This window comes from Muntiacus reevesi, chromosome 5, assembly GCF_963930625.1.
Source record: "Muntiacus reevesi chromosome 5, mMunRee1.1, whole genome shotgun sequence".
In the NCBI taxonomy this organism is placed as follows: domain Eukaryota; kingdom Metazoa; phylum Chordata; class Mammalia; order Artiodactyla; family Cervidae; genus Muntiacus; species Muntiacus reevesi.
Window position 1 is genome coordinate 117,440,250 of NC_089253.1, and position 22,992 is coordinate 117,463,241.

At 48.6% G+C, this 22,992-nt stretch overlaps 1 protein-coding gene across 2 annotated transcripts in view; it reads left to right on the forward strand.

The window, feature by feature from the left end:
* Window positions 1-22,992, forward strand: part of KCNH1 (potassium voltage-gated channel subfamily H member 1) — a 407,890-nt gene that overhangs the window by 310,230 nt on the left and 74,668 nt on the right. For both annotated transcript variants that reach the window (XM_065936267.1, XM_065936268.1), the window contains exon 10: window positions 533-729. In XM_065936267.1, the coding sequence (XP_065792339.1) occupies window positions 533-729 (197 nt within the window). The remainder of the gene's footprint in view (window positions 1-532; window positions 730-22,992) is intronic.

Consider the following 22,992-nt stretch of genomic DNA (forward strand, 5'->3'; position numbering starts at 1 on the left):
ACCTCCTGTTTTTCAGCTCCAGTGAAGAGTCCACACCCTCCCCACTGCCGCCTAGGGTGTGGCGCTCAGTCACACTAATGTAGACCTACAGCTTACCTTCCTTCTCTTTTGCCAGCAGATGCTGTGAGAACTCCTACTGTGTTGCCAGATACTGTGTTAGTGGAAGGATGGGACACGGGGGGAGCTCATGCTGGGAGACAGGCAACAAGTAACATCGTTATAGATTATGATCAGTGTCTTGGAAAACCAGGGGTGACAAAGAATAACTTGGGGTTCCCGCTTCATGTAGGATGTTCGGGAGGTCACAGGTGACCCCGAAGTTATTGGTTGAACTTTGACCTGTATCCTATGGTATTTTTAGTTTTCTGAAGTTGCGTGTTGTTAAGGTCCAAATTAAAACCTTTCTGGCATTTCCTGAGTCCAAGCCGTGGAATGCCGAATGGACAGCAGTCCTGGGAGACGGTGGAAAGCCAGCGCCGACAGCCAGACCCCTCTGGCAGGCACGTTGCTCATCGCCGCGTTCTCTCTTCAGGGAAAGGAGATGTCTTTGGAGACGTGTTCTGGAAGGAAGTCACCCTGGCCCAGTCCTGTGCTAACGTGAGGGCCTTGACCTACTGTGACCTGCATGTGATCAAGCGGGATGCCTTGCAGAAAGTGCTGGAATTCTACACGGCCTTCTCCCACTCCTTCTCCCGGAACCTCATTCTCACCTACAATTTGAGGAAGCGGGTGAGTGTGCTGTTTCCGTCTCTTTTCTACCAAGAGCAGTCTCTGTACTCTTAGGATAACCATGTGGGCTGAGGAAGTCTTTTCGCTGTTTATTTAAGTGGAGTAGTTGATTCTGTAGAGGTTCTGCTTGTTGCTTGCTCTTCGGAGCTTTTGCTATAAAATGAGAGAGAAAAGGACATTGCTAGATTAAAAGATGGATTGATTTTGGTGCAGAAGGGTTTGCTCCTGAGTGTGTCTCTGGGCTTTTCCTTAGTAAAATCCTCACCTTCTATCATTTTGAAAAGATGAGTTACCAAAAAAAAAAATAAATAAAATAATGAGGTTGTTAGTCAATAAAATGGTTGAGTGGGATCACTTAATTAATGTAAACTGAATTCTCCCTGCTGATTAGAACGCACTAAATGGTGTGAGGCTGTTAGCCAGCTGGTAATAATATTTTTTTTAAAAAAAAGATAGGAAAGTGAGTCAATTGTGTCCAGAAAATAAGAGATGGGATTTTATTTCCTGGAGATTATTTTATATATAAATATCAGTTTAACTGACTGAGAAATGATTTGTGGTTTTAAGAACCAGAAGATTTCTCATCTGAACTTGTTACTTTCACCCTCTAATCATCAGAATTGCTCCATCTGTCTGCGAGGATTAGACGATGTGTCTTGTACTCGGGGTTTTCATGATTGATGTTCTTGCATTTCATTTATCTCCTTTGGTCAAGAAGGTAGCTCTCCACCTATAGAATTCATCCAGGAGGACTGTCTTAGGAACCTTTCCAGAAATGACCTCGTGACCCCCAATCCCCCACACTGCTCCTCTCCTTGTGGTCCCTGTCTGTTAACATTGTCCCTGTTGCCCGGGGCTCCAGGTTGGAAAACCCTGCCATCATCCTCAATGCTTCTTCCCTGTTTCCCATGCCTCTGTTTGCTCATCACATCCCGTCGCTTCTACCTGTACCTCCAAACCTCAGTCCACACTGCTCTCCTCCCCAGGAATTTCCCTGAGATCTCGGACCACAGCACTGATTTCCTTTAGGATGGACTAATTTGATCTTGCAGTCCAAGGGACTCTCAAGAGTCTTCTCCAACACCACAGTTCAAAAGCATCATTTCTTCGGCACTCAGCTTTCTTTATAGTCCAACTCTCACATCCATACATGACCACTGGAAAAACCATAGCTTTGACTAAATGGACCTTTGTCAGCAAAGTAAGGTCTCTGCTTTTTAATGCTCAAACACTCATGGGTCTGCTGAAATGTTTGTTTGTAAATCCCATATATGCCAACTGAACTAGACTAGATGTATAAAACTGAATTAACACTCAGCTCCCTAGCTTCAGGAAAAGAAAAGAAAGAAAGTGAAGTCGCTCAGTTGTACTCAGCTCTTTGCGACCCCCATGGACTATAGCCTGCCAGGCTCCTCCACCCATGGGATTTTCCAGGCAAGAATACTGGGGTGGGTTGCCATTAGCTTCAAGAACCTCAAGTCTAATAGAGAAGACACACACAGGAGAGGTAAGTGCGGTACATGATGCTAAGTACACCGAGTGTGATTTGTACAAGGTGTTACAAGATCATAAAGGAGGAGGGCAGCTAAAGGAGTCAGAGAGAAAGTATTGGGGGTGGGTGGTGAGAGCTGAGCTGGGTCTTAGAGGATCAGTTTGCCAAACAAAGGGAAGTTGGAGGGGAGTTTGAGTCAAGGCACAAGAAAGGAAACAGTGTTTTGCCTTTCAGGTTTTCTGTACAAAGTTCCAAACACTTGTCACTGGGGGTGTGGTGTGCTTCCACCTGTTTTAAATTCCTTGAACCGCATTGCCCTGTGAGTCCCTGCTCAGAGATCCGGGAGGGCAAAGGCTTGGTATCCCCAGTGCCTAAACCAGAACAGGGAATTTAAAAAACATCTGGGGATGGCTTGGAGAAGGAGATGGGAGCTCTGGGTCTCAGCAACTACATCATAAAATGTGAGGTTGTGACCAAGATGATTGATGATTTTTATGGCTCTGTGATTGGAAAACTGGTTATTTAAATTCCAACGGGGAATGGGCAGTGGGGTAGAAATGTGCATTCACAGTTCCTCCTTGTTTATCTGCGAACATGGAATGCCTGCTGCTGGTATTTTTAGCTAAGTGGATTCTCTTAAAGTCTGTTATTTGATTGATACCTTCTTTTTATGAAAGCAAGTTGATTATAATCAGCTTCAGTGTTGCTGATAATATAGGATGGAAAAAATGTACAGTTTGGATTATTTGGAGGACTAATCATTTTGGAATAATTGTGGATCAAGTAAATCTATCTTAGAAAAACAAGGACGACAGCCAAAACAACAGCATGTCAGTGGTCAGATTGTTTTTGTAAGTGCAGAATGATCGACAGCTCCGCAGAAGAGAAGGCTCAGGGGGCCTTGTTTCTGAAAGGCTGTTTGGAGGAGCAGTTGGCATGGTCTATATGGCCACAGGGCACAGAGGAAGAAGCAAAGCTGTAGACAGTATGAGCGAGACCTCGGAGAAGATCAGAGCTGCTCAATGAAAGCAGTAGGTATCTGGTTTCTCGCCCTGAAGGTGTTTAGGTGTCCTCTGGAGACCCCCTCAGAAATACTGTGGAAGGGACTTAGTCACCCAGCGGAGAGTCAGATCAGCTGACCTTCAAATGTCCTTCCAATCTCAAATGCCTATAAATTTGGTATGGCTCTGAGAGAATTTTAGTGAATTCTTTTATATAAAGAGACAGCCATTCTTTTTCTTGGAAAAAAAAAATACAAGGGGCTTGTCATTTTGGTGTATCCATTGTAGCCTCTCATTGTGTCCTTCTGAGAATTAATTCCTAGTTACATAGGGCACAGAAGATGAGAACATTACATGCATGAATCATTCTTATAGCTATTCTTTTCTGGCCAAGTGAAGTGTATGCTTGTGGCTGTTTCTATCTTGGCAAAATCGAGTGTGTTATTCTGCAAAGAGGCCTGAGAACACGGTGCCTTTGACATCGGTCTGGGGAGTGGTTTGGTCTTGTGGACGCCCTCCAGTGCGCAGCAGGAACTCTGTCCAGTCTCTCCATTTCCCATCACCCTCATTTCACAAACGAGACATTATAGAAAGTTCACAGAGCTGGGTGAGTAGGGCAGAATGAGCCAGAAATGACTCGCTGGCCAGGTTTCTCCCTGCCTCTCACAGCTTCATAGCTGACCCCGGCCTCTGTATTCTAAGCCTCCCCCTCTCACCCCTAAGTCCATGCGTGTGACCACCCCAGCCTCAGCAGTGCTCTTGGGATCCAACTCAGGGAGGACCTGTTACCTTTCCCTCCAAGACACTGGGGTCATAGGCAGTGATGAAGGAGGCAAAACCTAAAGGACATTCCAGCATTTTGTTGACCTTAGGTTTTTCTTGTCTGTGGGCTCTGAGCCAGACGAGACCTCAGTCTGATTCTTGCTCTGCCACTTCATGTTTCTGCAAGCCCTAAATTCTGCATTCCCCATCTGTAAAATGGGACTGATGGAAAGGTCTCCTTGTAGGATTATTGTGAGGATTAAATAAGATAATATTGCAAAGGGTCTGGAACATAATACATGCTCAATTAAGTTGTGAGTTATTATTTTGTTGTGTCCACTTGACACTCTCTTCTTTCTTGTTTTATGCTTCTACCTTTGCGTGCACAGGGTACTCATTCTTCAGAACATCAGGGTACTCGCTCTGCAGCACGTTCTGTGGGGTGGATGTTACCCCCCGGGATCTCTGCACCTCTTGCAGCAGAGGGGCCAGCTGCTCTGGCCTCCTTGTCCCTCTGCTTGGTCAGTGGTGGGGTCGGCCCTCACCCAGTCTTTTGGCCAGTTGCATTCACGGAGGGAAAACTGAGGTTGTTCTGACCTGTTGAGTCAGTCACCAGGGCATCTGTGTCTTGCCGAGGACAGCACAGCTTCCTCCTTTCTTCTGAGGGAGGTGGCATGTTGTCGTTCATGCTAAAAAGGGGATAAAAGGTCCCCATCCCAGACCCTTGGCTTTCTCGGGTTTCCTACAGGCAGCTGGAGCTTTGCACACTATTCTTGGTAACATTTTTACCAATTCCAGTTAGTCACAGTGTCGGTATATGTTTTATGTCAGCTTATTAAATCTTCAGAACAGCCTTCTGATATCCCAGTACCAACCCCATTCCCAAGGGAATGAACTAGGACCCCATGGAGAGGAGAATCACGTTTCCAAGCTCACCCGCTGGTAAGCGGTAGATTGCAAACCACGCACCTGCCCCCTCGCTGGTAGGCAGCGTCGCATCCTGGGGGGGGGGCCCTGGTTACGTGCGGCGCTCAGCTTTTCCGTCTGAGTGTTCTCCTTTGGCCTCTGCTTTCTCTCAGTCTGGTGACTTTGCAGAGGTGGCACAGTTTGTCTCTAAAATACCTCTAGTGACCTTTGTCGTTCTCCAGCACACCCGAAAATTGCACAGTAAATCGCAGTCATGTCCCAGCTTGTGAGACTGGAGGAGGCTTCCCCCCAGAGTGACAGCCACACCGTTGCTGGGGGTGCCAGGGAGGCATGGACCAGCAGGTCAGCCTGGCCAGTGTTAGTAACTAAGAAGAGTTAAGGACCTGGATTGGAACCCTGGTGTGACTCCTGACTAGCTGTGTGCCCTTGTGCAAGTTACTAAAATATCCTAGGCCTCAGTTTTCTCATCTGTCAAAAGGGTCTGATAGAATTCCCTCCTAACTAGGTTTAATGGGAAGATCACATACATTAACACAGAACAAAGTTGACATGGTTGACTTATGGATTAGTTCCCTCCTCTTCCCCACCGCCCATTCTCTCCCTCCACCTTCAGTCCAAGAAGTTCTGGGCTCACCCTTTGCCCCCCTCTGTTTATAATGAGACCCCTTCTTGAGGCAGTGTTTCACCTGGGCTCTACTCTCCTTACGACCAGAGGGGAGGTCTCACCTCCAGGTGCTAGGAGATCAGTCCTCCTGCCCATTGTTAGGACATGAGAGGAAATGCACCAAGAGTAACTGACACATTGCAGACAAGCATTTGGGTAATTAACAGCAGTCAGCGCATGGGATAATTGGCATGTAGGTTATTAGTACGGTGGTGCTCATTTTCTGTGTGGGGGGCTTTATTTTTAAAGCCAAGATTGTTGTGCTTTTGAGTATGTTTTGCATCATGTTTGCATGTAGTAATTTGTTCCAGGATAGATTTTTTTTTTTCCCTTGGCTTGATAAGGTCTCAACCTAGTGAGTTTGGGAGGGACCTGGGACAATGGTTACTGGTGGTTTCAAAGCAGGAGCCTCCTAACGCCTGTTTTCTAAAACGGAGGTTGCCATAGTGAATTCTGCTGAATACTATAAGTACATTGCTAGCCCACTTTAACCAAAGGGCATTTTATTAATATTCTGGAGAAGAGGAGATCAAAGCTTGGAGGCTTGAAGAGAGCTTTGACTGTAGCTGACACTGGAAAACCTGCAGTTTCCGCCCCAAACAATTTCTCATGGAAGGTTGGTAAGAGGCAAAGACAGACATAAAGCCAGGTGCTTGGAAATACGTACCCTTCCTCACTGCATCGCTAAGTTTTTAAAATGATCTCTACACAGCCCATATTTTCCTTGTCATTCTTCCACAGTGAGGGCTTCTGTGGAATGAAAATCATCTATTAAACTGGCAAGCTATAAAGATCATTTTAAAATCAGGGTGTTGAAATTAAGGGTGGGAAAGGAAAGAGATGGGTGTGAGTGATTAGACCATAATTCTTTCGGGACAACAAAATATAAATCAAAGCTAAGTCCCTTTTTTCCTCAAGAGGATCAGGAGTGATGTTGAGGGACCTGTGAGGGCTTCCATGGATTTTCAGGGATCCTCCCTAGTGCCCCCCCCAACAAAGCACATGATCACAGAGATGAAAGATAACAAAAGGACCCCTTGCTTCATCATGTATAAATCTGCAGTCATTTCCAAGGAAGCAATAAAGTTCTGGAAGAAGTATGAGTTTTAAAGCTAGAGCCTCATACCTGGACTCAGCCACTTGTTAGCGGGGGAGGCGGGAGCAGTGAGGGAGGAATTTGAGTAAGTACAGCTATTCTGTGGGTTCATCCTGTCCGCCCCACGGGGTGGCTGTGGAAGGCTGATCGGGTGGAAGGCACCGGGCCTTGCAGGTCGTAGGTACGCAGTCGGGTGAATTCCCTCCCATTATCAGCAGGCGTGGGGGCTGCAGCGCAAAGGAGGGCAGGGGCTGTAATAGTTTGGCTCACAGGACAGTCAGATGGAGGCAGTAGGCAGTGGTGGCTAAACATATAGACTCTAGAGTGAAAAGCACTTTTCAAATCCTGACTCTCCTTCGGGACCCTGGGCCAGTTCCCTAACCTCGCTGGGTCCCAGTTCATTCACTGTTAACACAGAAGCAGTGATCGTAGCTTAGCAGGGTGCTTTGACAAAGCATGTTCTCAATGCTCTGGGTTGCTATCATTATTGTTACTGAGGAGCTTAGCTTTTCTGGAAATGCAGAGATCCTGTCAGGTGCTCAAAGTTTTTAAAGGGGAATAGGGGCTAAATTTGAACACGTAGAAATCTCCCAGACAGAGGATTCCAACATCTGTGCCTGGGCCTCTCAAGTTGTACCAGAGGTGATTCGTCAGGGAGGTTTGGGGAAGAACGGTGCTGCTGGACTCATCACAGATCCAATTTCCTCCCAGGACAGAATGGATGGAGGGACTGGAAGAGCTCAGTGTGGGGGAGGTGGGGTGGGAGGGATGTTGTAATTTATCTTAACCCTTATCAACATCATGTCAGTGACACAGTGTGTTTACTAGGAGTTAGAAAGGGTCTGGCCTACTGTAGAGGACTGCCATGCCAATACAGTCCTTTGGAGATTAATGTACCTTCCTAATATTTTGTTAGAAGTGTGTGGTAATAAATGATAATAAATAGGGTGGTGCTAATGAGTCCCAGACTAGGGGCTCATCCCCAGGTGAGCGGGTTGGCATCCTGAAGTCTCAGATGTTTAGCCCAATATTTCTCACATTTATTTGGCCCCTGAACACTTCTTGAGTTGTACCAATTAGTATCCTATCTATTTTAATACGCCTACTAACATCTCTCAGAGTGAGTGTTTTGCAGAGCATCTTCAGGAAACAGGAACCTAGAGGAGCTTTAATCTCTCTTGCGGCTCCCGTGGTCAGTGACCTACAGAATGGACGAGTCTTTTCTGTGAGACATCAAGAAGCCAAAGACATTCATCGGTGCGGGGTGTGCTCGCTGGGTCCTCAGTAAATCCTGAGCAGAGGTTGCTGGCAGAGTCTCCCTGCTTTCTGAACATCCTCCTAAACTCCGCTTTCCCTCACTTCCTACAAGTGCTCTGTAGCCCATTTGATTTCTAAAGGGCAGCCAGCCTTACATTGTTAAAGAGCGTTTGACGGCACAATCCTGCCGGCATAATCCCATGGACAAAGGAGCCTAGCGGGCTATATTCGGTGGGGTCACAAAGAGTAGACCCGACTTAGCACACACCCTTGCTCGTAGGAGGCTGCTGAGACATGTTGCCTCCTTGGCTTCCGATGCCTTCCTTGCAGGTGACGTTCTGGTTCTTTTATTGGCTCAGTCAAGTTTCATGTTCCTACCTCATCTGCCGTGTCTCTGTGCATCCTAGTTCCCATTTAAATGCTCCTCCTACTCTTTAAAGCTGTCTCTTTGGCTATGAGCTCATCCTTATAAAATTTGCCAGTGAGTCATGGAGGTCTTTATTCTAGCCCCTGCTCCCCTATAACTGGAGAGTCAGAATTTCAAACTAGGCTGCCTGTCATAATGATAACTACCTTCTAAGATGTTAGATCAATGGAAACGAATCTTAGTTCAGCCCCTTGGGACGCCTGCATCAGGAGCTCACACACAAATCTGCCCCGGCCCAGATGTCCATGCAGATGGTTTCTAGTGTGATGTGTGTCGCGGACTATCCAGCTTTGATGCTTCTCAGGGCAACCTTTGTTGGTTGTAATTTACTTGTTACCACTGTCACTTAATGGTCTTGTCCTGCCCTTACTTAACTTAAACTCCTAAGGTGAATCCACTGGTGGGCTTGGACTCCATATGTCTTCTCTTGTCTCTCTGGTATTAGTGAGGCCCCCCGTCCTTTTGATCCAATAAGCACTGGTCACCTCGCTGATAGCTCTCATTATACTTCCAAGTAACTCTAAGCTGTGGGCCTTTCTAGAAGCTCCCGAAGGGCTGAGCCTTGTCTGACTAACTCACCTCTGTCCTGATCAGTTCCCTTACAGCTTGATACAAGTGAAGAAGTGAAATCACTCAGTTGTAGGCCTACCAGGCTCCTCCATCCATGGGATTTTTCAGGCAAGAATACTGGAGTGGGTTGCCATTTCCTTCTCCAGAGGATCTTCCTGACTCAGGGACTGAACCCCGGTCTCCCGCATTGTAGGCAGACGCTTTACCATCTGAGCCACCAAGGAAATGGTAAACATTTAAAACTAAGTGAATGAGTGAGTGAATGAACAGACTAACTAACCAACCAGACAACCAACAAATTAACCTACAAATCCATCAACTTATTGGGCACATGCCTTTCTGTTGTATTGTTATAGATTTTTGAAACCTTGACTGTAAGATGGCATCCATAGAGACACCTCCCTTTTTTTCTTCCTCAGAAGCTTTGCCCATAAATCGCACACCATAGCCTAAGGAATAGTCATCTGACACTATCTCTTTCCCCTATGCCTGATGCTGAAATCTTGACCTCTGTGCACCAATGCTGAAATAATCTCAGTTCAGTTCAGTCACTCTGTCATGTCCAACTCTTTGTGACCCCATGGACTGTGGCATGCCAGGCTTCCTTGTCCATCACCAACTCTCAGAGCTTGCTGAAACTCATGTCCATCAAGTCAGTGATGCCACCCAACCATCTCATTCTCTGTCGCCCCCTTTTCCTCCAGCCTTCAGTCTTTCCCACCATCAGGGTCTTTTCCAAGGAGTCAGTTCTTTGCATCAGGTGGCCAAAGTATTGGAGTTTCAACCTCAGCATCAGTCCTCCCAATGAATATTCAAGACTGATTTCCTCTAGGATGGACTGGTTGGATCTCCTTGCAATCCAGGGGATTCTTAAGAGTCTTCTCCAACACCGCAGTCCAAAAGCATCAATTCTTCGGTGCTCAGCTTTCTTTGTGGTCCACCTCTCACATCCATACATGACTACTGGAAAAACCATAGCTTTGACTAAACAGACCTCTGTCGCAAAGTAATGTCTCTGCTTTTTAATATGCTGTCTAGGTTGATCATAGCTTTTCTTCCAAAGAGCAAGTGACTTTTAATTTCATGGCTGCAGTCACTGTCTGCAGTGATTCTGGAGCCCAAGAAAATAAAGTCTGTCACTGTTTCCATTGTTTCACTAACTATTTGTCATGAAGTGATGGGACCAGATGCCATTATCTTAGTTTTCTGAATGTTGAGTTTTAAGCCAGCTTTTTAACTCTCCTATTTCACTTTCATCAAGAGGCTCTTTAGTTCCTCTTCACTTTATGCCATAAGGGTGGTGTCATCTGCATATCTGAGGTTATTGATATTTCTCCTGACAACCTTGATTCCAGCTTGTGCTTCATCCAGCCCACCATTTCTCATGATATACTCTGCATATAAGTTAAATAAGCGGAGTGACAATATACAGCCTTGACGTACTCCTTTCCCGATTTGGAACCAGTCTGTTGTTCCATGTCCAGTTCTAACTGTTGCTTCCTGACCTGCATACCGATTTCTCAGGAGGCAAGTCAGGTGGTCCAGTATTTCCATCTCTTGAAGAATTTTCCACAGTTTGTTGAGTCAAATCTCAGGGACAGAGTTTTGGGTGAAATAGGAGAGAACAGTTTTATTTCTTTGCTGGGCAAAGTGGGACACAGTGGGCTTGTGCCCCCAAAACTATGTGTTGCAGCCCAAGAGGATTTGGTGAGGAGTTATATAGCAATGGTTCAAGGATGGGATTGCTGATAAGATCATGGTGTGTGTAGGCCTTCATGCCTTTAATCGGGCCTCAGGTAGTCTCTTGATGAGCTTCTCTAGTTCCTTTTAATCTGGTGTCAGTTGGTTTTCTCTGGAATGAAGAACGCTACATCTTCCATTTGGCGTTTTACTTCTGTAAAGAGGTCAAAGATACTGTTCTGTGTATCCCTTGAGTTGGAGTCAGAACCCTGCCTCAAGGCTGCGCTATTGTTTCTTGACTTTTCCTCCTTGTCTCTGTATCCCGTCTCTTCCCTGACTGGCAACTGTTCAAATCTGCCTTTGGGGCTCAGGGAAGGTCATGGAGGTAGGAGTCTATTCCCTACAAATAAGAACTGGGGGAGACAGAAAGGCTTCCGGGCTCCGGAGCCCCACAGGGTCCTGGTCGGTTTCACCTCCCGGCGGACCGGGCACAGAGATGACCCGTTCGATGGCTGACACTTAGTCAGGAAGGCGTTCTTGCACGGATGACAGGAAAACAGTGACTCTAGTCAGTAGACTCGAGAACAGGGGGCCTACTGAGGGAAGCACCGCCAGTCCCCTGACTCAGCAGTTTTTTTTTTCTTGCCCTGTCCCCACCTGGTTTTACCTATGAGGAGGCTGCTTGAAGACGTCAAAAGGGAGTTTGTCCCAGACTTACAGGCTACTCCACCTTTTTGGAGGTATCTAGAGACTCCATAGAGAATTGGATCAACATGGACTAGGACAGGTTTCCTTGATGGCTCAGACAGTAAAGAATCTGCCTGCAGTGCAGAAGACCAAGGTTTGATCCCTGGGTCAGGAAGAGCCCCCAGAGAAGGAAATGGTTACCCACTCTGATATTCTTTCCTGAAGAATTCCATGGACAAAGAGCCTGGCGGGCTACGGACTCCATGGGGTTGCAAAGAGTTGGACACAGCTGAGCAACTAACACTCCCTTTCACTCACTTCATGGACTAGGAAATGATGCGCTCTCTGGGCCAGACTGAGCTTGCTATCTCTTCTGTACCTAGCAGTGTTGCAGGGACTCAGCAATTCCTCAAACCTTTTACTTTCCAGGCTTTTACATCCACTTGACTGTCCCCGAGCTGCCTATAGTAGCAGGAGCCTGCATATTTTCTGCAGTAGATTTAATTTTTAAAAATTCCCTTGCCACCAGCAGCATGCCAAGGATGGTGCCTTTTTCCTCGGGGATCTATTTGCAGACAGCTCCTGCATTTTGCTGCATTTCCCAGCACGCTCCTCGCAAATACTTAAGCCAGACATGAAAATAGCTTCTGGTTCACAGGGTATGAATTTTTAAAAGAGGACACTTGGTTGTATTGTCTCAGGGAAAAGCCTGCACTTCTTCCCCTGGAGCACATCATATATTTGGCGCCTCCTGTTGGTGAGGTGGAATAGTGCATCTAACCTTGCACTCTAACCAACTGGACGCTCAGAGAAGTGAAGCTGGTCCCAGAGACTCAAACCAGCAGAGGGCTTTCCCAGGCCCAAGTCAAATTCTAAGGTAGATGACAGAGGGTGGGAAAAGGACACGGAAAAAGAGGAAAAGGCATGCAGAGTTAGGAAATGGCATAAAATAACTAAAATCCTTGGTGACTGATGTTAATTGGACTTCCGGTGGTGACCGTTTCGCAGTGTATACAAATATTGAATCATCATACTATACACCTGAAGCTAAATGAATGGCACGTGTCAATTATATCTCAGTTAAAACAGTAGTGAGAATCCTGACAAAGTACGCCACTCAGAGCTCTAGCTAGCAGCAGGCCATGCAGTAAATCGCCGACCTTTCCTTCCCTAAAGTCCCGTTCTCAAGCACTTGGAGGAATTTAGCCACAGGAATTTGATTTATCTTGATTTCATAAACGAGATGATGAAATGATTATATAAGGGTGGGGGTGGGGTCTGAGGCGTGCCGCTTTCTCTGACATCCTGTTTGATTTTTCACTTGACTTGGGAAGACTCCAGAAAATTTGCTCCGAGTGGAAGCTGCTTTCTTCTGCCCTAGGACAGCAAGGGTGTGGGGCAAGGATTGAAGTGAGGGAAAATAATGGGGAGTGAGAAATAAAGGCGAGGCATACCCAGGCCTGGGGGGTTTCAGGAGCGGATTGGTCAAGTATGATTTATTGACAAGAGGAACCTGGTCCTCGTGCTGCTGAACTCTCGTGCAGGGAGGCAGATGCCTTTGCTAACCCCAAACTGTGAGCTGGGCTTGAAGGGAAAACCAGGGCAGAGCGGGCATGCCAAATTCAATTTTCCTATCCTTCCGCCTCAAGGCCAGATGAATCCAGCGGCGGAGCGGCGTTGTTTCGCTGCTGTGTCTCGCTGCGTGTCGGGGCAGCTGGGAAGCCGCCAGGGTTTTCATCCTGGGCTTTCTGTTTGAGCACCTCCTAATTCCTCCCTGACGTTCCTCTCAGGTTAGAACCTGAAAGGGGTGCTTTCGGCTCAAGGCTTGTTGGCTGGTGCTGGCGGCAGCTTCTCATGATCTGTGGTCACAGAGAGAAAATGCCTCGGAGTCTGTGATCAGCCCCTTCAGTCACTCCACGTCCCCCAGCCCCAATTCACCCGCCGGCGCAGCGGCCTCCCCTGCAGGGGTGACGGCCCCCCATGTTCCGCGCTCCCTCCTCCCCCCTCTGCCACCTCTGGTGACCACTCGTCCACGCAGGGCCCGCGGAGGGACGGGAGTGCGAGCCACTGCCCCTTGTCACCGCGTGGGCTTGGGCAACCGCGCCCGTCTGCAGAGCCAGGCTCTGTCTGCACATGGGCACGCACACCCTTCTCGCATCCTCGGCTAGAAGTCTGCAGGCTTCCCCGTGGACCGGGCTGTCTGCCAGAAGTGTTGCTGTTGCCGGAGGGGGGGTGGAGTGGGGGGGGTGGGGGTGGGGGTGGGCATGGGTGTGGGAGTGTGTGCACTCTCATGCACACTTGCATCCTATCAATGACCAGTCCTAATGGAGACAGCCAGGGAGAGGAGAGCTGGGTAATCCAGCACCCATTTCTGGCATCCAGTCACCTCTGCACCAGTGGGTTTGCTTTGCTTGGCTAGGGAAGTGTTTTTGTTTTTTCTTCCTTTGCATTAAAGTCTAACCTGACATCTATAAGCTCAGAAACCCTGTCACATGCCATGTGCCGGTCAGCTGTGATTCATCTACGTGTGTCCTTTATGGAGGGTAAATGTCCTCATTTAGGGCCATTTGCTTGAGCCCCAGATCCCTCGTAGGCTATGAATAGGTGAGGATAGGAAATACCATGCATGTGATGCACCCTGGGTGTAGGGCCTTTCATGACAGTTACAAATAATTCATGCCTACAAACCCTGCTCCCCACTGGGTTTCTGTGGGTTATTTATGATCCTGAGGCTTCAGGAAACAAAAGATGCTCCTCCATTGAGACAGAGGGAAGCGTGTGTCCAGGCCCTGACTGAGCCCGCCATTGAGTGTCCGGGGCACATACTGGACGGTGAGGCCAAGGCCTGCCCCGTGGAAAAGCCTGGCCTCCGCTTCCTTAGGCTCTCAGAGGCATTCGGGCTCAAGTTCTAGTTGTTGTTCACTGGATTCCACTTTGAGTGTCTTTTCTGTTATTTGCACACGTCCTGCGTGGCCTGGCAGACTCAGATTTCCCTCGCTGACTGGCGCTTCCCAGGGCAAAGCACGCCGTCAGACCAGAAGCACCTTGCGGGCGGTACAGCGTGGGTCCCCCCATCTCCCCACGCACACACACACGGGGGGGTCCCCAAGGGTGTTAGTTTCCTGCCGCGGCTCTTGCACAGATGACCACACACTGGGTGGCTTAAAACAACAGGAATTTATCCTCTCACAACTTGTAGAGACCCAAGGTCTGAAAGGACGTGAGCAGGGCCCTGTGTCTTCTGACGGCTCTGGGGGACAATCCTTCCTTCCAGCTTCGGATGGGTCCTGGTGTTCTTGGCTGGTGGAGGCCTAACGTCCATCTGTACCTCTGTGTGGCCTTCGTTCTCTGCCTCTGTGCCTCGAACCTCCCTCTCATTTCACGTGTAAAGACATCAGTCATTGAACTGGGGGCCTTAAATTCAGGATGGTCACATCTCAAGGTCCTTAAGTTAATTACATACACCAAGACCCGATTTCCAAATAAGGTCACGTTCACAAGTATTAGGACTTAGGACTTGGATAAGTTGGTGGGAGGGTGGGTGCAGCTTCACTCACACGCCTCCCTTTCCTCTTCCTCATCTGCCTTCTCTTCTTCCTCTTTCTCCTCTTCATCCTTCTTCGTCTTCCTCTCTGCTCCCCTTTCCTCCTCTTCCTTCTTCTCTCCCTTGAGTACCTTTCCAGCACAGGATTTTTTTTTCCCCCCATAAGGAATAGTCTCGTGTGAGTTACGTTTCTTCTCCTGGATGGTTCTTGGGATAAAGTCCAAGTTCTTTGGTTAATCCTTTGAGTCTCCGGGTAGAATATCATTTTCCTTTGCTTTCTCTTCAGTGATGTCTCCTTTGAATCCTGTGAAATTCTCTGACATAGAGATTCACAAGGCACAGGAAGCATCAGGATCACAGGGAAGAGCTTTGTGTCAGACATTAGAGAGAGCTTCCTGCTGGGAGAGGTGAGGAGAGGTGGGAAGTAAGACCTAAGTGGGTAATGGACTGCTCTTCCCTGCAGATGGTTGAGAACAACCCTTTGTTGATCATCTAGCTCTGATCTCTGTCACTTTCTTGTTCTAAGCCTTTGATGGGTCCTTGGAGGCTCAGAATAAAGTCCAGACCCAGGGGGTCTCCTCTAAGCCCACATTCCAGCTGCAGTACCAGCTGTATCTTCTTGCTGTTGTCCTCCGCCCACCCCACCAGTCACACATCCTGCTGAGTGGCTAATTTGTCCGTGTCCTCTCTCTCGGGATGTCCTTCACCCTAACTCACCACCTCCCTTCAAACCCAATCCAGCCTTCAGCCCAGCTCAGACTCTCCTACCCACTTCTCAGTCTACTTCCGGCTAGAATCTCTCTCTCCTCTAATTGGTCTTTCTCTGCCATTATGTTTGTCCTTTAAAGAAGCTACCATTCATAGTTTCGTGTAGAATAATGAAACGTATCTGTAATTTCTCCTGTGAATGTGGGGGTCCTGTATTTTCATTCCTTGCATTTCTTCACCTAGTGCCTGGCACTCCTGTCTAATTTTTGAACCCCTGTCTCCAGCATTAGCAGACGGGTTCTTTACCAGCTCAGCCATAGTGGTTCCCTCATTTGTTATATAGCCGCTAAAACTGCTTTCCTCACATGCAGGTGGGTGTCTTTTTGGCCATGCACAGCCTTCCCAAGGCTTCCCCCAAATGCGGTCTCCTAAATGCAACTGTGAACTTTTCACCAGCTCAGCAGCCTCCTCATCGGCCTGCTGTCTCTTCTGCTCCGCCGAAGCCCAAATCCTAACCTAAGCCAAGTAGCTGTCCCTCCCAAACAACCTTTCCCTTCTCCCAGCTCCCGATTTCCTGCCTTTATCACATCAAAGAGGGCCTGGGAGGGTTGGATCGCACACGGAACCCTCCCCTCTCTGGAGCCACAATTCAGAGATGCCTCCTCCATAAAGCTCTCCCCAGGAAACTCCTCCCTGCCAGCTTATCACTACCACTCCCCGTCATCGCTCTGGGGGCCCCCCGAGTGACTCAGTGGAGCAGGACATCTTGAGGAAAGTCCCTTGTGCCCTGGACTATTGTTGGGACCTGGGTTCTACCCCATGTATTTCCACTAGGACAAGTTGTTAACCTTGATGTTGTTCATTGTAAAATGAGAAAGTTGGGTGAACGCTAATACTTTTGTCAGCATTACCGAATTTGGGTTCTAAGGGTATCTGCCTACCCTGTCTGCTCTGGAGAGCATGGAGACGAGGTCTTGGGCCAGGCTCTGTTGGCGGGAGGCCTCTACCACCTTGGCACATCCCCCTCACCTGTCCCTGTTTGACTTGTAATTCGCATCTGTATCCTTTGAGTCACGGTAATCCCATCCTGGCCTGGCTGTGAATGGGACAAAAAGGCCGCCCCCTACAGCTTAAGTCCAATTGGAAGGCCACGATTCCTTTCCTGTTACTTGGCTTATGAAACTGGAGGAGAGGTTCAAACTCTTGAGCCTTGTCCCTGGCTCAGTTTCCACCAGACCCAAAACTGCGTCTGGTTTTTCCCCTCTGTGCCCCAGATGAGCTCGTCAGGACCTGCTTGTTGCTGCCCCAGGATGCAGCCGAGTCTCCTGAAGCAATGGACAGGGTTACCTTCTGCTTCAAGCTCTATCACGTGTGCACATCTGTCGGGGGCGGGTGGTGCACACGCCCTTTGAATGTCTACGCCCACTTTACTTTCATACATTTTATCTCACCTGATCCTTGCAATAACTTTGTGAGGTTGATGCTATGATTTTTCCTATTTTTCCATATGCAAAATCTAAGGCTCAGAGGAGTGAAATGTGTTCAGTTCAGTCACTCGGTCGTGTCCGACTCTTTGCGACCCCATGCAGTGCAGCACGCCAGGCTTCCCTGTCCATCACCAACTGCCGGAGCTTGCTCAAACTCATGTCCATCAAGTTGGTGACGCCTATGTGGCAAAACTAGAACTTGAAACTCAGATCTTCCAACTCCAAATCCCACATCCTTTCCACTAGCCCACCCAACCACGTGGGTCTGCAGAGGGGGGCTGAGGAGCCTTGCTTCTCCCTCGTACAAGGGCTGAGAACGTTGCGCTGACAGGCGGCCAAGGAGAGCTGTTTCTTCCCCAGTCTATTCTCTCAGTCTCCAGGGTGCCCACAAGTCAGCTTTGATCTCGTTAAGATGCAGATTCTGATTCCGCAGGTCAGATTCAGGGAGGGGTCAGAATTGTGTTTCTAACAAGTGCCCCAGTGGTGATGCCAGTGTAGCTGGCTGTCAACACTTTGAGGATCATGCTGAAATGGCAGGACTGTAGGCAGCCCTGATTGACACATGCAGAGGCAGAAGGACAGGAAATCTCTGTCTTCCCAGGCCTGTACCCAGGAGTCCACTGTTCTTCCCCCAAGTGGCCGAGGCTGTTGAGAGGCCCAAGGATGCTGACCCCTGGGGTGTAGAGGGAGCATTCTTGTATAGAAACACACTCATGGTTGTCACCCAGGGCTCAGATGCTGAAGACAGGCAGTCCCGCAGGGGCCAGAGTCAGGTAGGTGTAACAGACATGGGTTCAATCCCTGGGTGGGGAATATCCCCTGAAAGAAGGCACAGCCACCCACTCCAGTATTCTTGCCTGGAGAATCGCACAAACAGAGGAACCCAGCAGGCTATGGTCCATGGGGTTGCAAAGAGCCGGACCTGACTCGGTGGCTTAGCATGCATGGGATGGGTTGGGAGGGTCTCCGGTACGAGGGCTCGAGTCTCCACTGGAGCCCTGTGCTTGCTGATCGTGGCCTGGGGAGCTCCCCTCCCAGGGGAGCAATGTATTTTGGTGCAGTGACGATTGTGGTTATGTAACTTATATAATACCATAACATTTTATTATTGTTGGTCCTTTTTATTACCATTTCCCGGCTCTGAGTTTCTTCCTAGTAGGCAGTCCTGTGCTAGGCACTGTTTCTAAAACAAATCTAAGGGTTTCAAGGGTGAGGATTATGTTTTGGGGGTTATATGTACCTCTGTATGTAACAGTCACTCAATAACTCCTCCATTAACCGAGGATTTCTTTCTCCTGATCTTTTAAAAGTGGTTGTCGGTGAGGTACACTGAGTGTGGTGCTTTTGTTTTGTTTTTTTGGGCATGAAGTGGTGGAGATCATGGAATATAAAAACCCAAATACCCGCCTTCCCACTCCATCCCCAGAGTCCAGCTGGACTCAGGAGCCTGGTGAGGTGGGTCCTGCTGGCCTCCTGTACCTTACATACAGTACATCGCCCCAGGACCTGGCCTCCTTGCAGCTGTGGCCCCTTGGCAGAATGAAATCAACTCTGCCCTGGAGCAGAGCCAAGGCATGCTCTGGCATGAATTCTGCTTTGCATCTCATTATTCTGGGTAGATGACTTTTAAGTCTGGTGACCACAGTTTCTCAACCAGCCTACATAGCAAAGGTCTTTACAGCTACTTTCGGGAACAAATGGATATCTGAAAATAGAGCTTGAATATACCAAATACCAGAATTTCCATATTTTTTAAAAATGGGGACTATTTATAACGTGGCTTCCCCAGGAAACTGAGGGGATGCAGTGCACACACTGGGCTTTGCCCTGATGGCTCAGTGGTAAAGAACCGCCTGCAATGCAGGAGACATAAAAGACATGTGTTCAATCCCTGGGTCAGGAAGATTCCCTGGAGAAGGGAATGGCAACCCACTCCAGTATTCTTGCCTAGAAAATCCCATGGACAGAGGAGCCTGGCAGGCTTCATGGGGTCGCAAAGAGTCAGACATGACTGAGCACACACGCACAGTGCAGGCCTAAAGCATTTCTTCTCGGAGACATTCCCTGACCCTTGCGCTCCCAATCCAAGTTAGTTTTCCCATCAACTTTTACTCAGAGCACTTTCTTTTCCCTTCTTAGCCGTAGGCAATGTATAACTTAAATGTACATCTTTGTCTGAGACTTGCTTCTCAGAGGTGTTTTGTCCCCTGCTGTATCCCCAGTAATTAATGGTACCTCTGTGTTGCAGGCTGGGTCCCTCAGGCACTAGATAGTGGCTCCCAAGGTATGGTCCCCGGTTGGAAAGGCAAGTTCTTGGCCCCACACTCGATCTATTGACATAGAATCTCCAGAACTGGACCCAGAAACCCATATGTTGTTAATTCCTGTAGCAATCCTAATGCCCCTAAATCTGGATAACCATTGTCTTGGGTCTGGGGCCAGTTCTTCAGTGTCACACAGCATGGGTTAAGGCACAGCCTTACAAGGGCTGAAGGTCAGTGAGAGAAGTGAGACATCTCAGAGAGAGGTGAGGGGGCATTCTGGGTGCTCATTCCAGTGGAAGGATCCCATTCCCTTGAGCATCTTCCCTCTTATACAGCAAAGGAGAGAGCAAGCTGGTAATGAAGGGCGTTAGAAGGGTCTTGGCACAGGCAGGCCAGGGAGCTAACGGATTACAGGAGTAGCCTGGGAAAGCTAGCTGCCATGCACCTGGAGAGCCCTAGGGCCCAGGAGAAGCTGTAGACCCTGCTACTCCAGCAGTCGGAAGCCCCAGGCCCTGGGAAGCTGAGCTTGGGTGCAGCCCTGCCCGCAGGGCGAAGGGGAAGCTCCCAGTCCCAGCTGGTTCACTGCCCAGACTGTAAGGAGTGCGATCCTTGGGGCAGCTCTGCTCACAGCCCCAGCACATAGCAGGCACTCGAGCTCTTTGGGGTGAAGTAGGGTTTCTTCCAACTCTGAAGCTGATCCTGCTTTTCTGAGGTTTGGGCTGCTCACCAGCAGACTCGTGGCTACTCAATTACCTAAGTGTAATGATCTCTCCTGATGGGCAGGCCGGAGGCTCCATCAGCCCCCGTCCTCACACTGGAAAGCAGGCGCTTGTGTTGGACTTCCCACTTTCCGACTCCTCACTCCCGCACTGTCAGCCTGGCTTCCTGGGAGGCTTTGAGGGTTCTCAGTCCCACCACTCTGGCTGTAACTGGCACCCCCAGGCTGCCCAGCCTACTCAGGCCAGCAGACAGTCCCAGTCCCTTTGCCCCAGGACTGCCCAGATAGAGACTGTGACTGGGAGTGTTTCTTTGTACCCCAGTGGGAGAGCTGTCTAAAGACCTGAGCCCGGAAGGCTTTCCACAAGGCAGGCTGGCCCTCCTGGGAGGGCTGCTGTTGCCTGGATCCCGCCATCTCTCCCAAGAGCCTCTCCCAGGGCACTTCCTGGGGCACTCTGACTTTTATTGCTTGATTAGAAGTCTCTGAACAACTGGAGGGAAGCTGACTACACAGCGCCTTCCCTGCACCTACTGGAAACAGCAGGGGCTATCTCAAGCCCCCAGCCCTGGGCTCTCATCTCTTTATTCCCCACGCCCCTTGCTTGGCAGGAAGTCCACATTTCTCCTTCATCTTTTGTGAAGTCATCTCTTTATCACATGAAACATATACCAATGGCTCCCTTCCTTGACTCTTAACTTCTTCTCAGTGCTTTTTAATCTCTGTCGTCTTTATTTCCTTCCTGCTGCAGTATGTTTTCAGGACCTATAAATAGGTGCCATTGACAATGCTTTTGAAGTATTTCTGTATATCCTCCACCCCTAAAGACACAGACAATCAGACAGACACACACACACACACACACACAGTGAACTGAACTTCATTGATCTGTTTCCATAACCGAATCCCTCAGGCACATCCTTCTTCCTCTCACTGTGTATCAGGCTCCCACATGTCATTAAATCTGCTCCGGGAGCGATCAGCCTCCAGACAGCGTCTCATGACCACGTCCACAGGTGGGAGTTGGGAGGATGGGGCACGAGGGACCTGGTGAGGATTTTTATTTACTGTCCTTTCCTGGGAAAGTGCCTGAGGCAGCAGAAACAGACTAAGACCTGAAACCCAATGCCCTCCCTCAAATTCAGCCCCATCCCGCAGGCACTGCCGTGTGCTAGGAAAGGAAAAATATGAGTGAGACGGGAGTTGGGTGTTGCCTCCTCAAGCCCTTAGGAAGTGGAGGGTTTGGGACTCTTGGATCAGAAATCCCACTTCACATCTGCTGGAATAAACTCGTTCGCCTGGGAACTTAGAGATAACCTGGGACCACGGGGACTAGAGTGTTAGGACTGCTGGCCGAGTGAAGGGCATCCTTTTGTGACAACTCCCTTCGACCAAAGGTTACCTTGAATCCGTGGTCCCCTTTTGCTAAGATTTACTCCAGTCGAATTCTCAGAAATAAAATAATATTTGTTCCAGCTAAATTCCCAGAAGCAGACTACTTCCTTCAGAATCCACGGTCACCTAGGTCAGCTCCCTTGTCGTTTTCGCCATTGTTTGGTTCTCTCCGTCTTCCTACGCCCTGACTCGGTGCTTCTGAGGAGGCCTGCGTCCACGCATTGCCACTCCTTCTGGCTCCGGTCTCTGGCAGGTGGCTTCATGACTCAGCCTCTGGCAGCTCACCCAGTTGTCTTCCTTCCAGGAGTTATGGGAGTACCATCAGTAATCAATTTACTTCAGGCAAATTGAGTAAAATCTTGCTTGCCAGGAATCCTTTTAATCCTAGCTGTGCTTTTTTACCCAACCCCAAGTTTTTTTTTTTTTAATGTAGTTTTTTAGAGTGCTTCCACATTGACTTCCAGTTACATAGTGCAGACCCTCACTGCAGAGGTTCCCCACGTGCTTGGGTCGTCCTTTGAGCTTGGTGGGATGTTGACTTGCCACTTGGTACCTAAGGCTAGTCTCTGGCACACAGCACATTGGCTGTACACTTAGTTTGTTGCCTGAAAATTGGATTAGAAGCCACACACCTCAGATTGGGACTTAAAACTATGGGCTGGGACTTGAACCCCGCCAAAACCCAGACTGGGACTTGAACCAATGGTCTCAGAATCATTCACCCAGTGTCAAGGCTTAGTGAGGCTCAGGTTCTTTATATCTCAACTCAGAAGGAATTCAACGCGAGGCAAAGTGGTAGGCAAGACGTGGATTTATTTAGAGAGATACACATTCCATAGAAAGAATGCAGTCTGTCTCAAAAGGCAAGAGCAGTCTCAGGGTGTGGGATCATCTTGGAAAGTGAGATCAGACTAGAAAAACGGTTACTTTTTATGGGCTCAGTAATTCCATGGGCTAATGAGTGGGAGGATTAGTCCAACTATTTTGAATAAGGGGCCTGGGTTTTTGGGAACTGGGCCACCATGACATTTTGGCTTCTTAGAGTTGACCTTGAAGCTGTCATGGTGCCAATGAGTGTGCCGCTGAGTAGGCTCATGTGTTACAATGAGTGTATAATGAGGCTCATGGTTTACTGGAAGTCAAATCTTGGACCTAGTTTGTTCTAACCAGTTTATGTTATGCTATCCCCAATGGCTGTCCTTCTTTTAAAGGTTGTGCCCTGCCCCCTTCCCTCCTGTCTCATGTTTGTCTCTTCATGGCCAAAAGACACAGGCCATGTCAGGCCAAAAGATACAGTCAAGCCCAAGGTTGGGAGAAGGGTTTATTACTTACAGAAAGTAACAAGAACACCAAGGATTGTTCCCAAAGCAGTGTCTCCCCAGACAGCAAAATTGGGGAAGTTTTAAACTGTGGTATGTGATGCAAAGAACTGACTCATTGGAAAAGACCCTGATGCTGGGAAAGATTGAAGGCAGGAGGAGAAGGGGACGACAGAGGATGAGATGGTTGGATTGCATCACTGAAGCGATGGATATGAATTTGAGTAGGCTCCAGGAGTTGGTGATGGACAGGGAAGCCTGGCTTGCT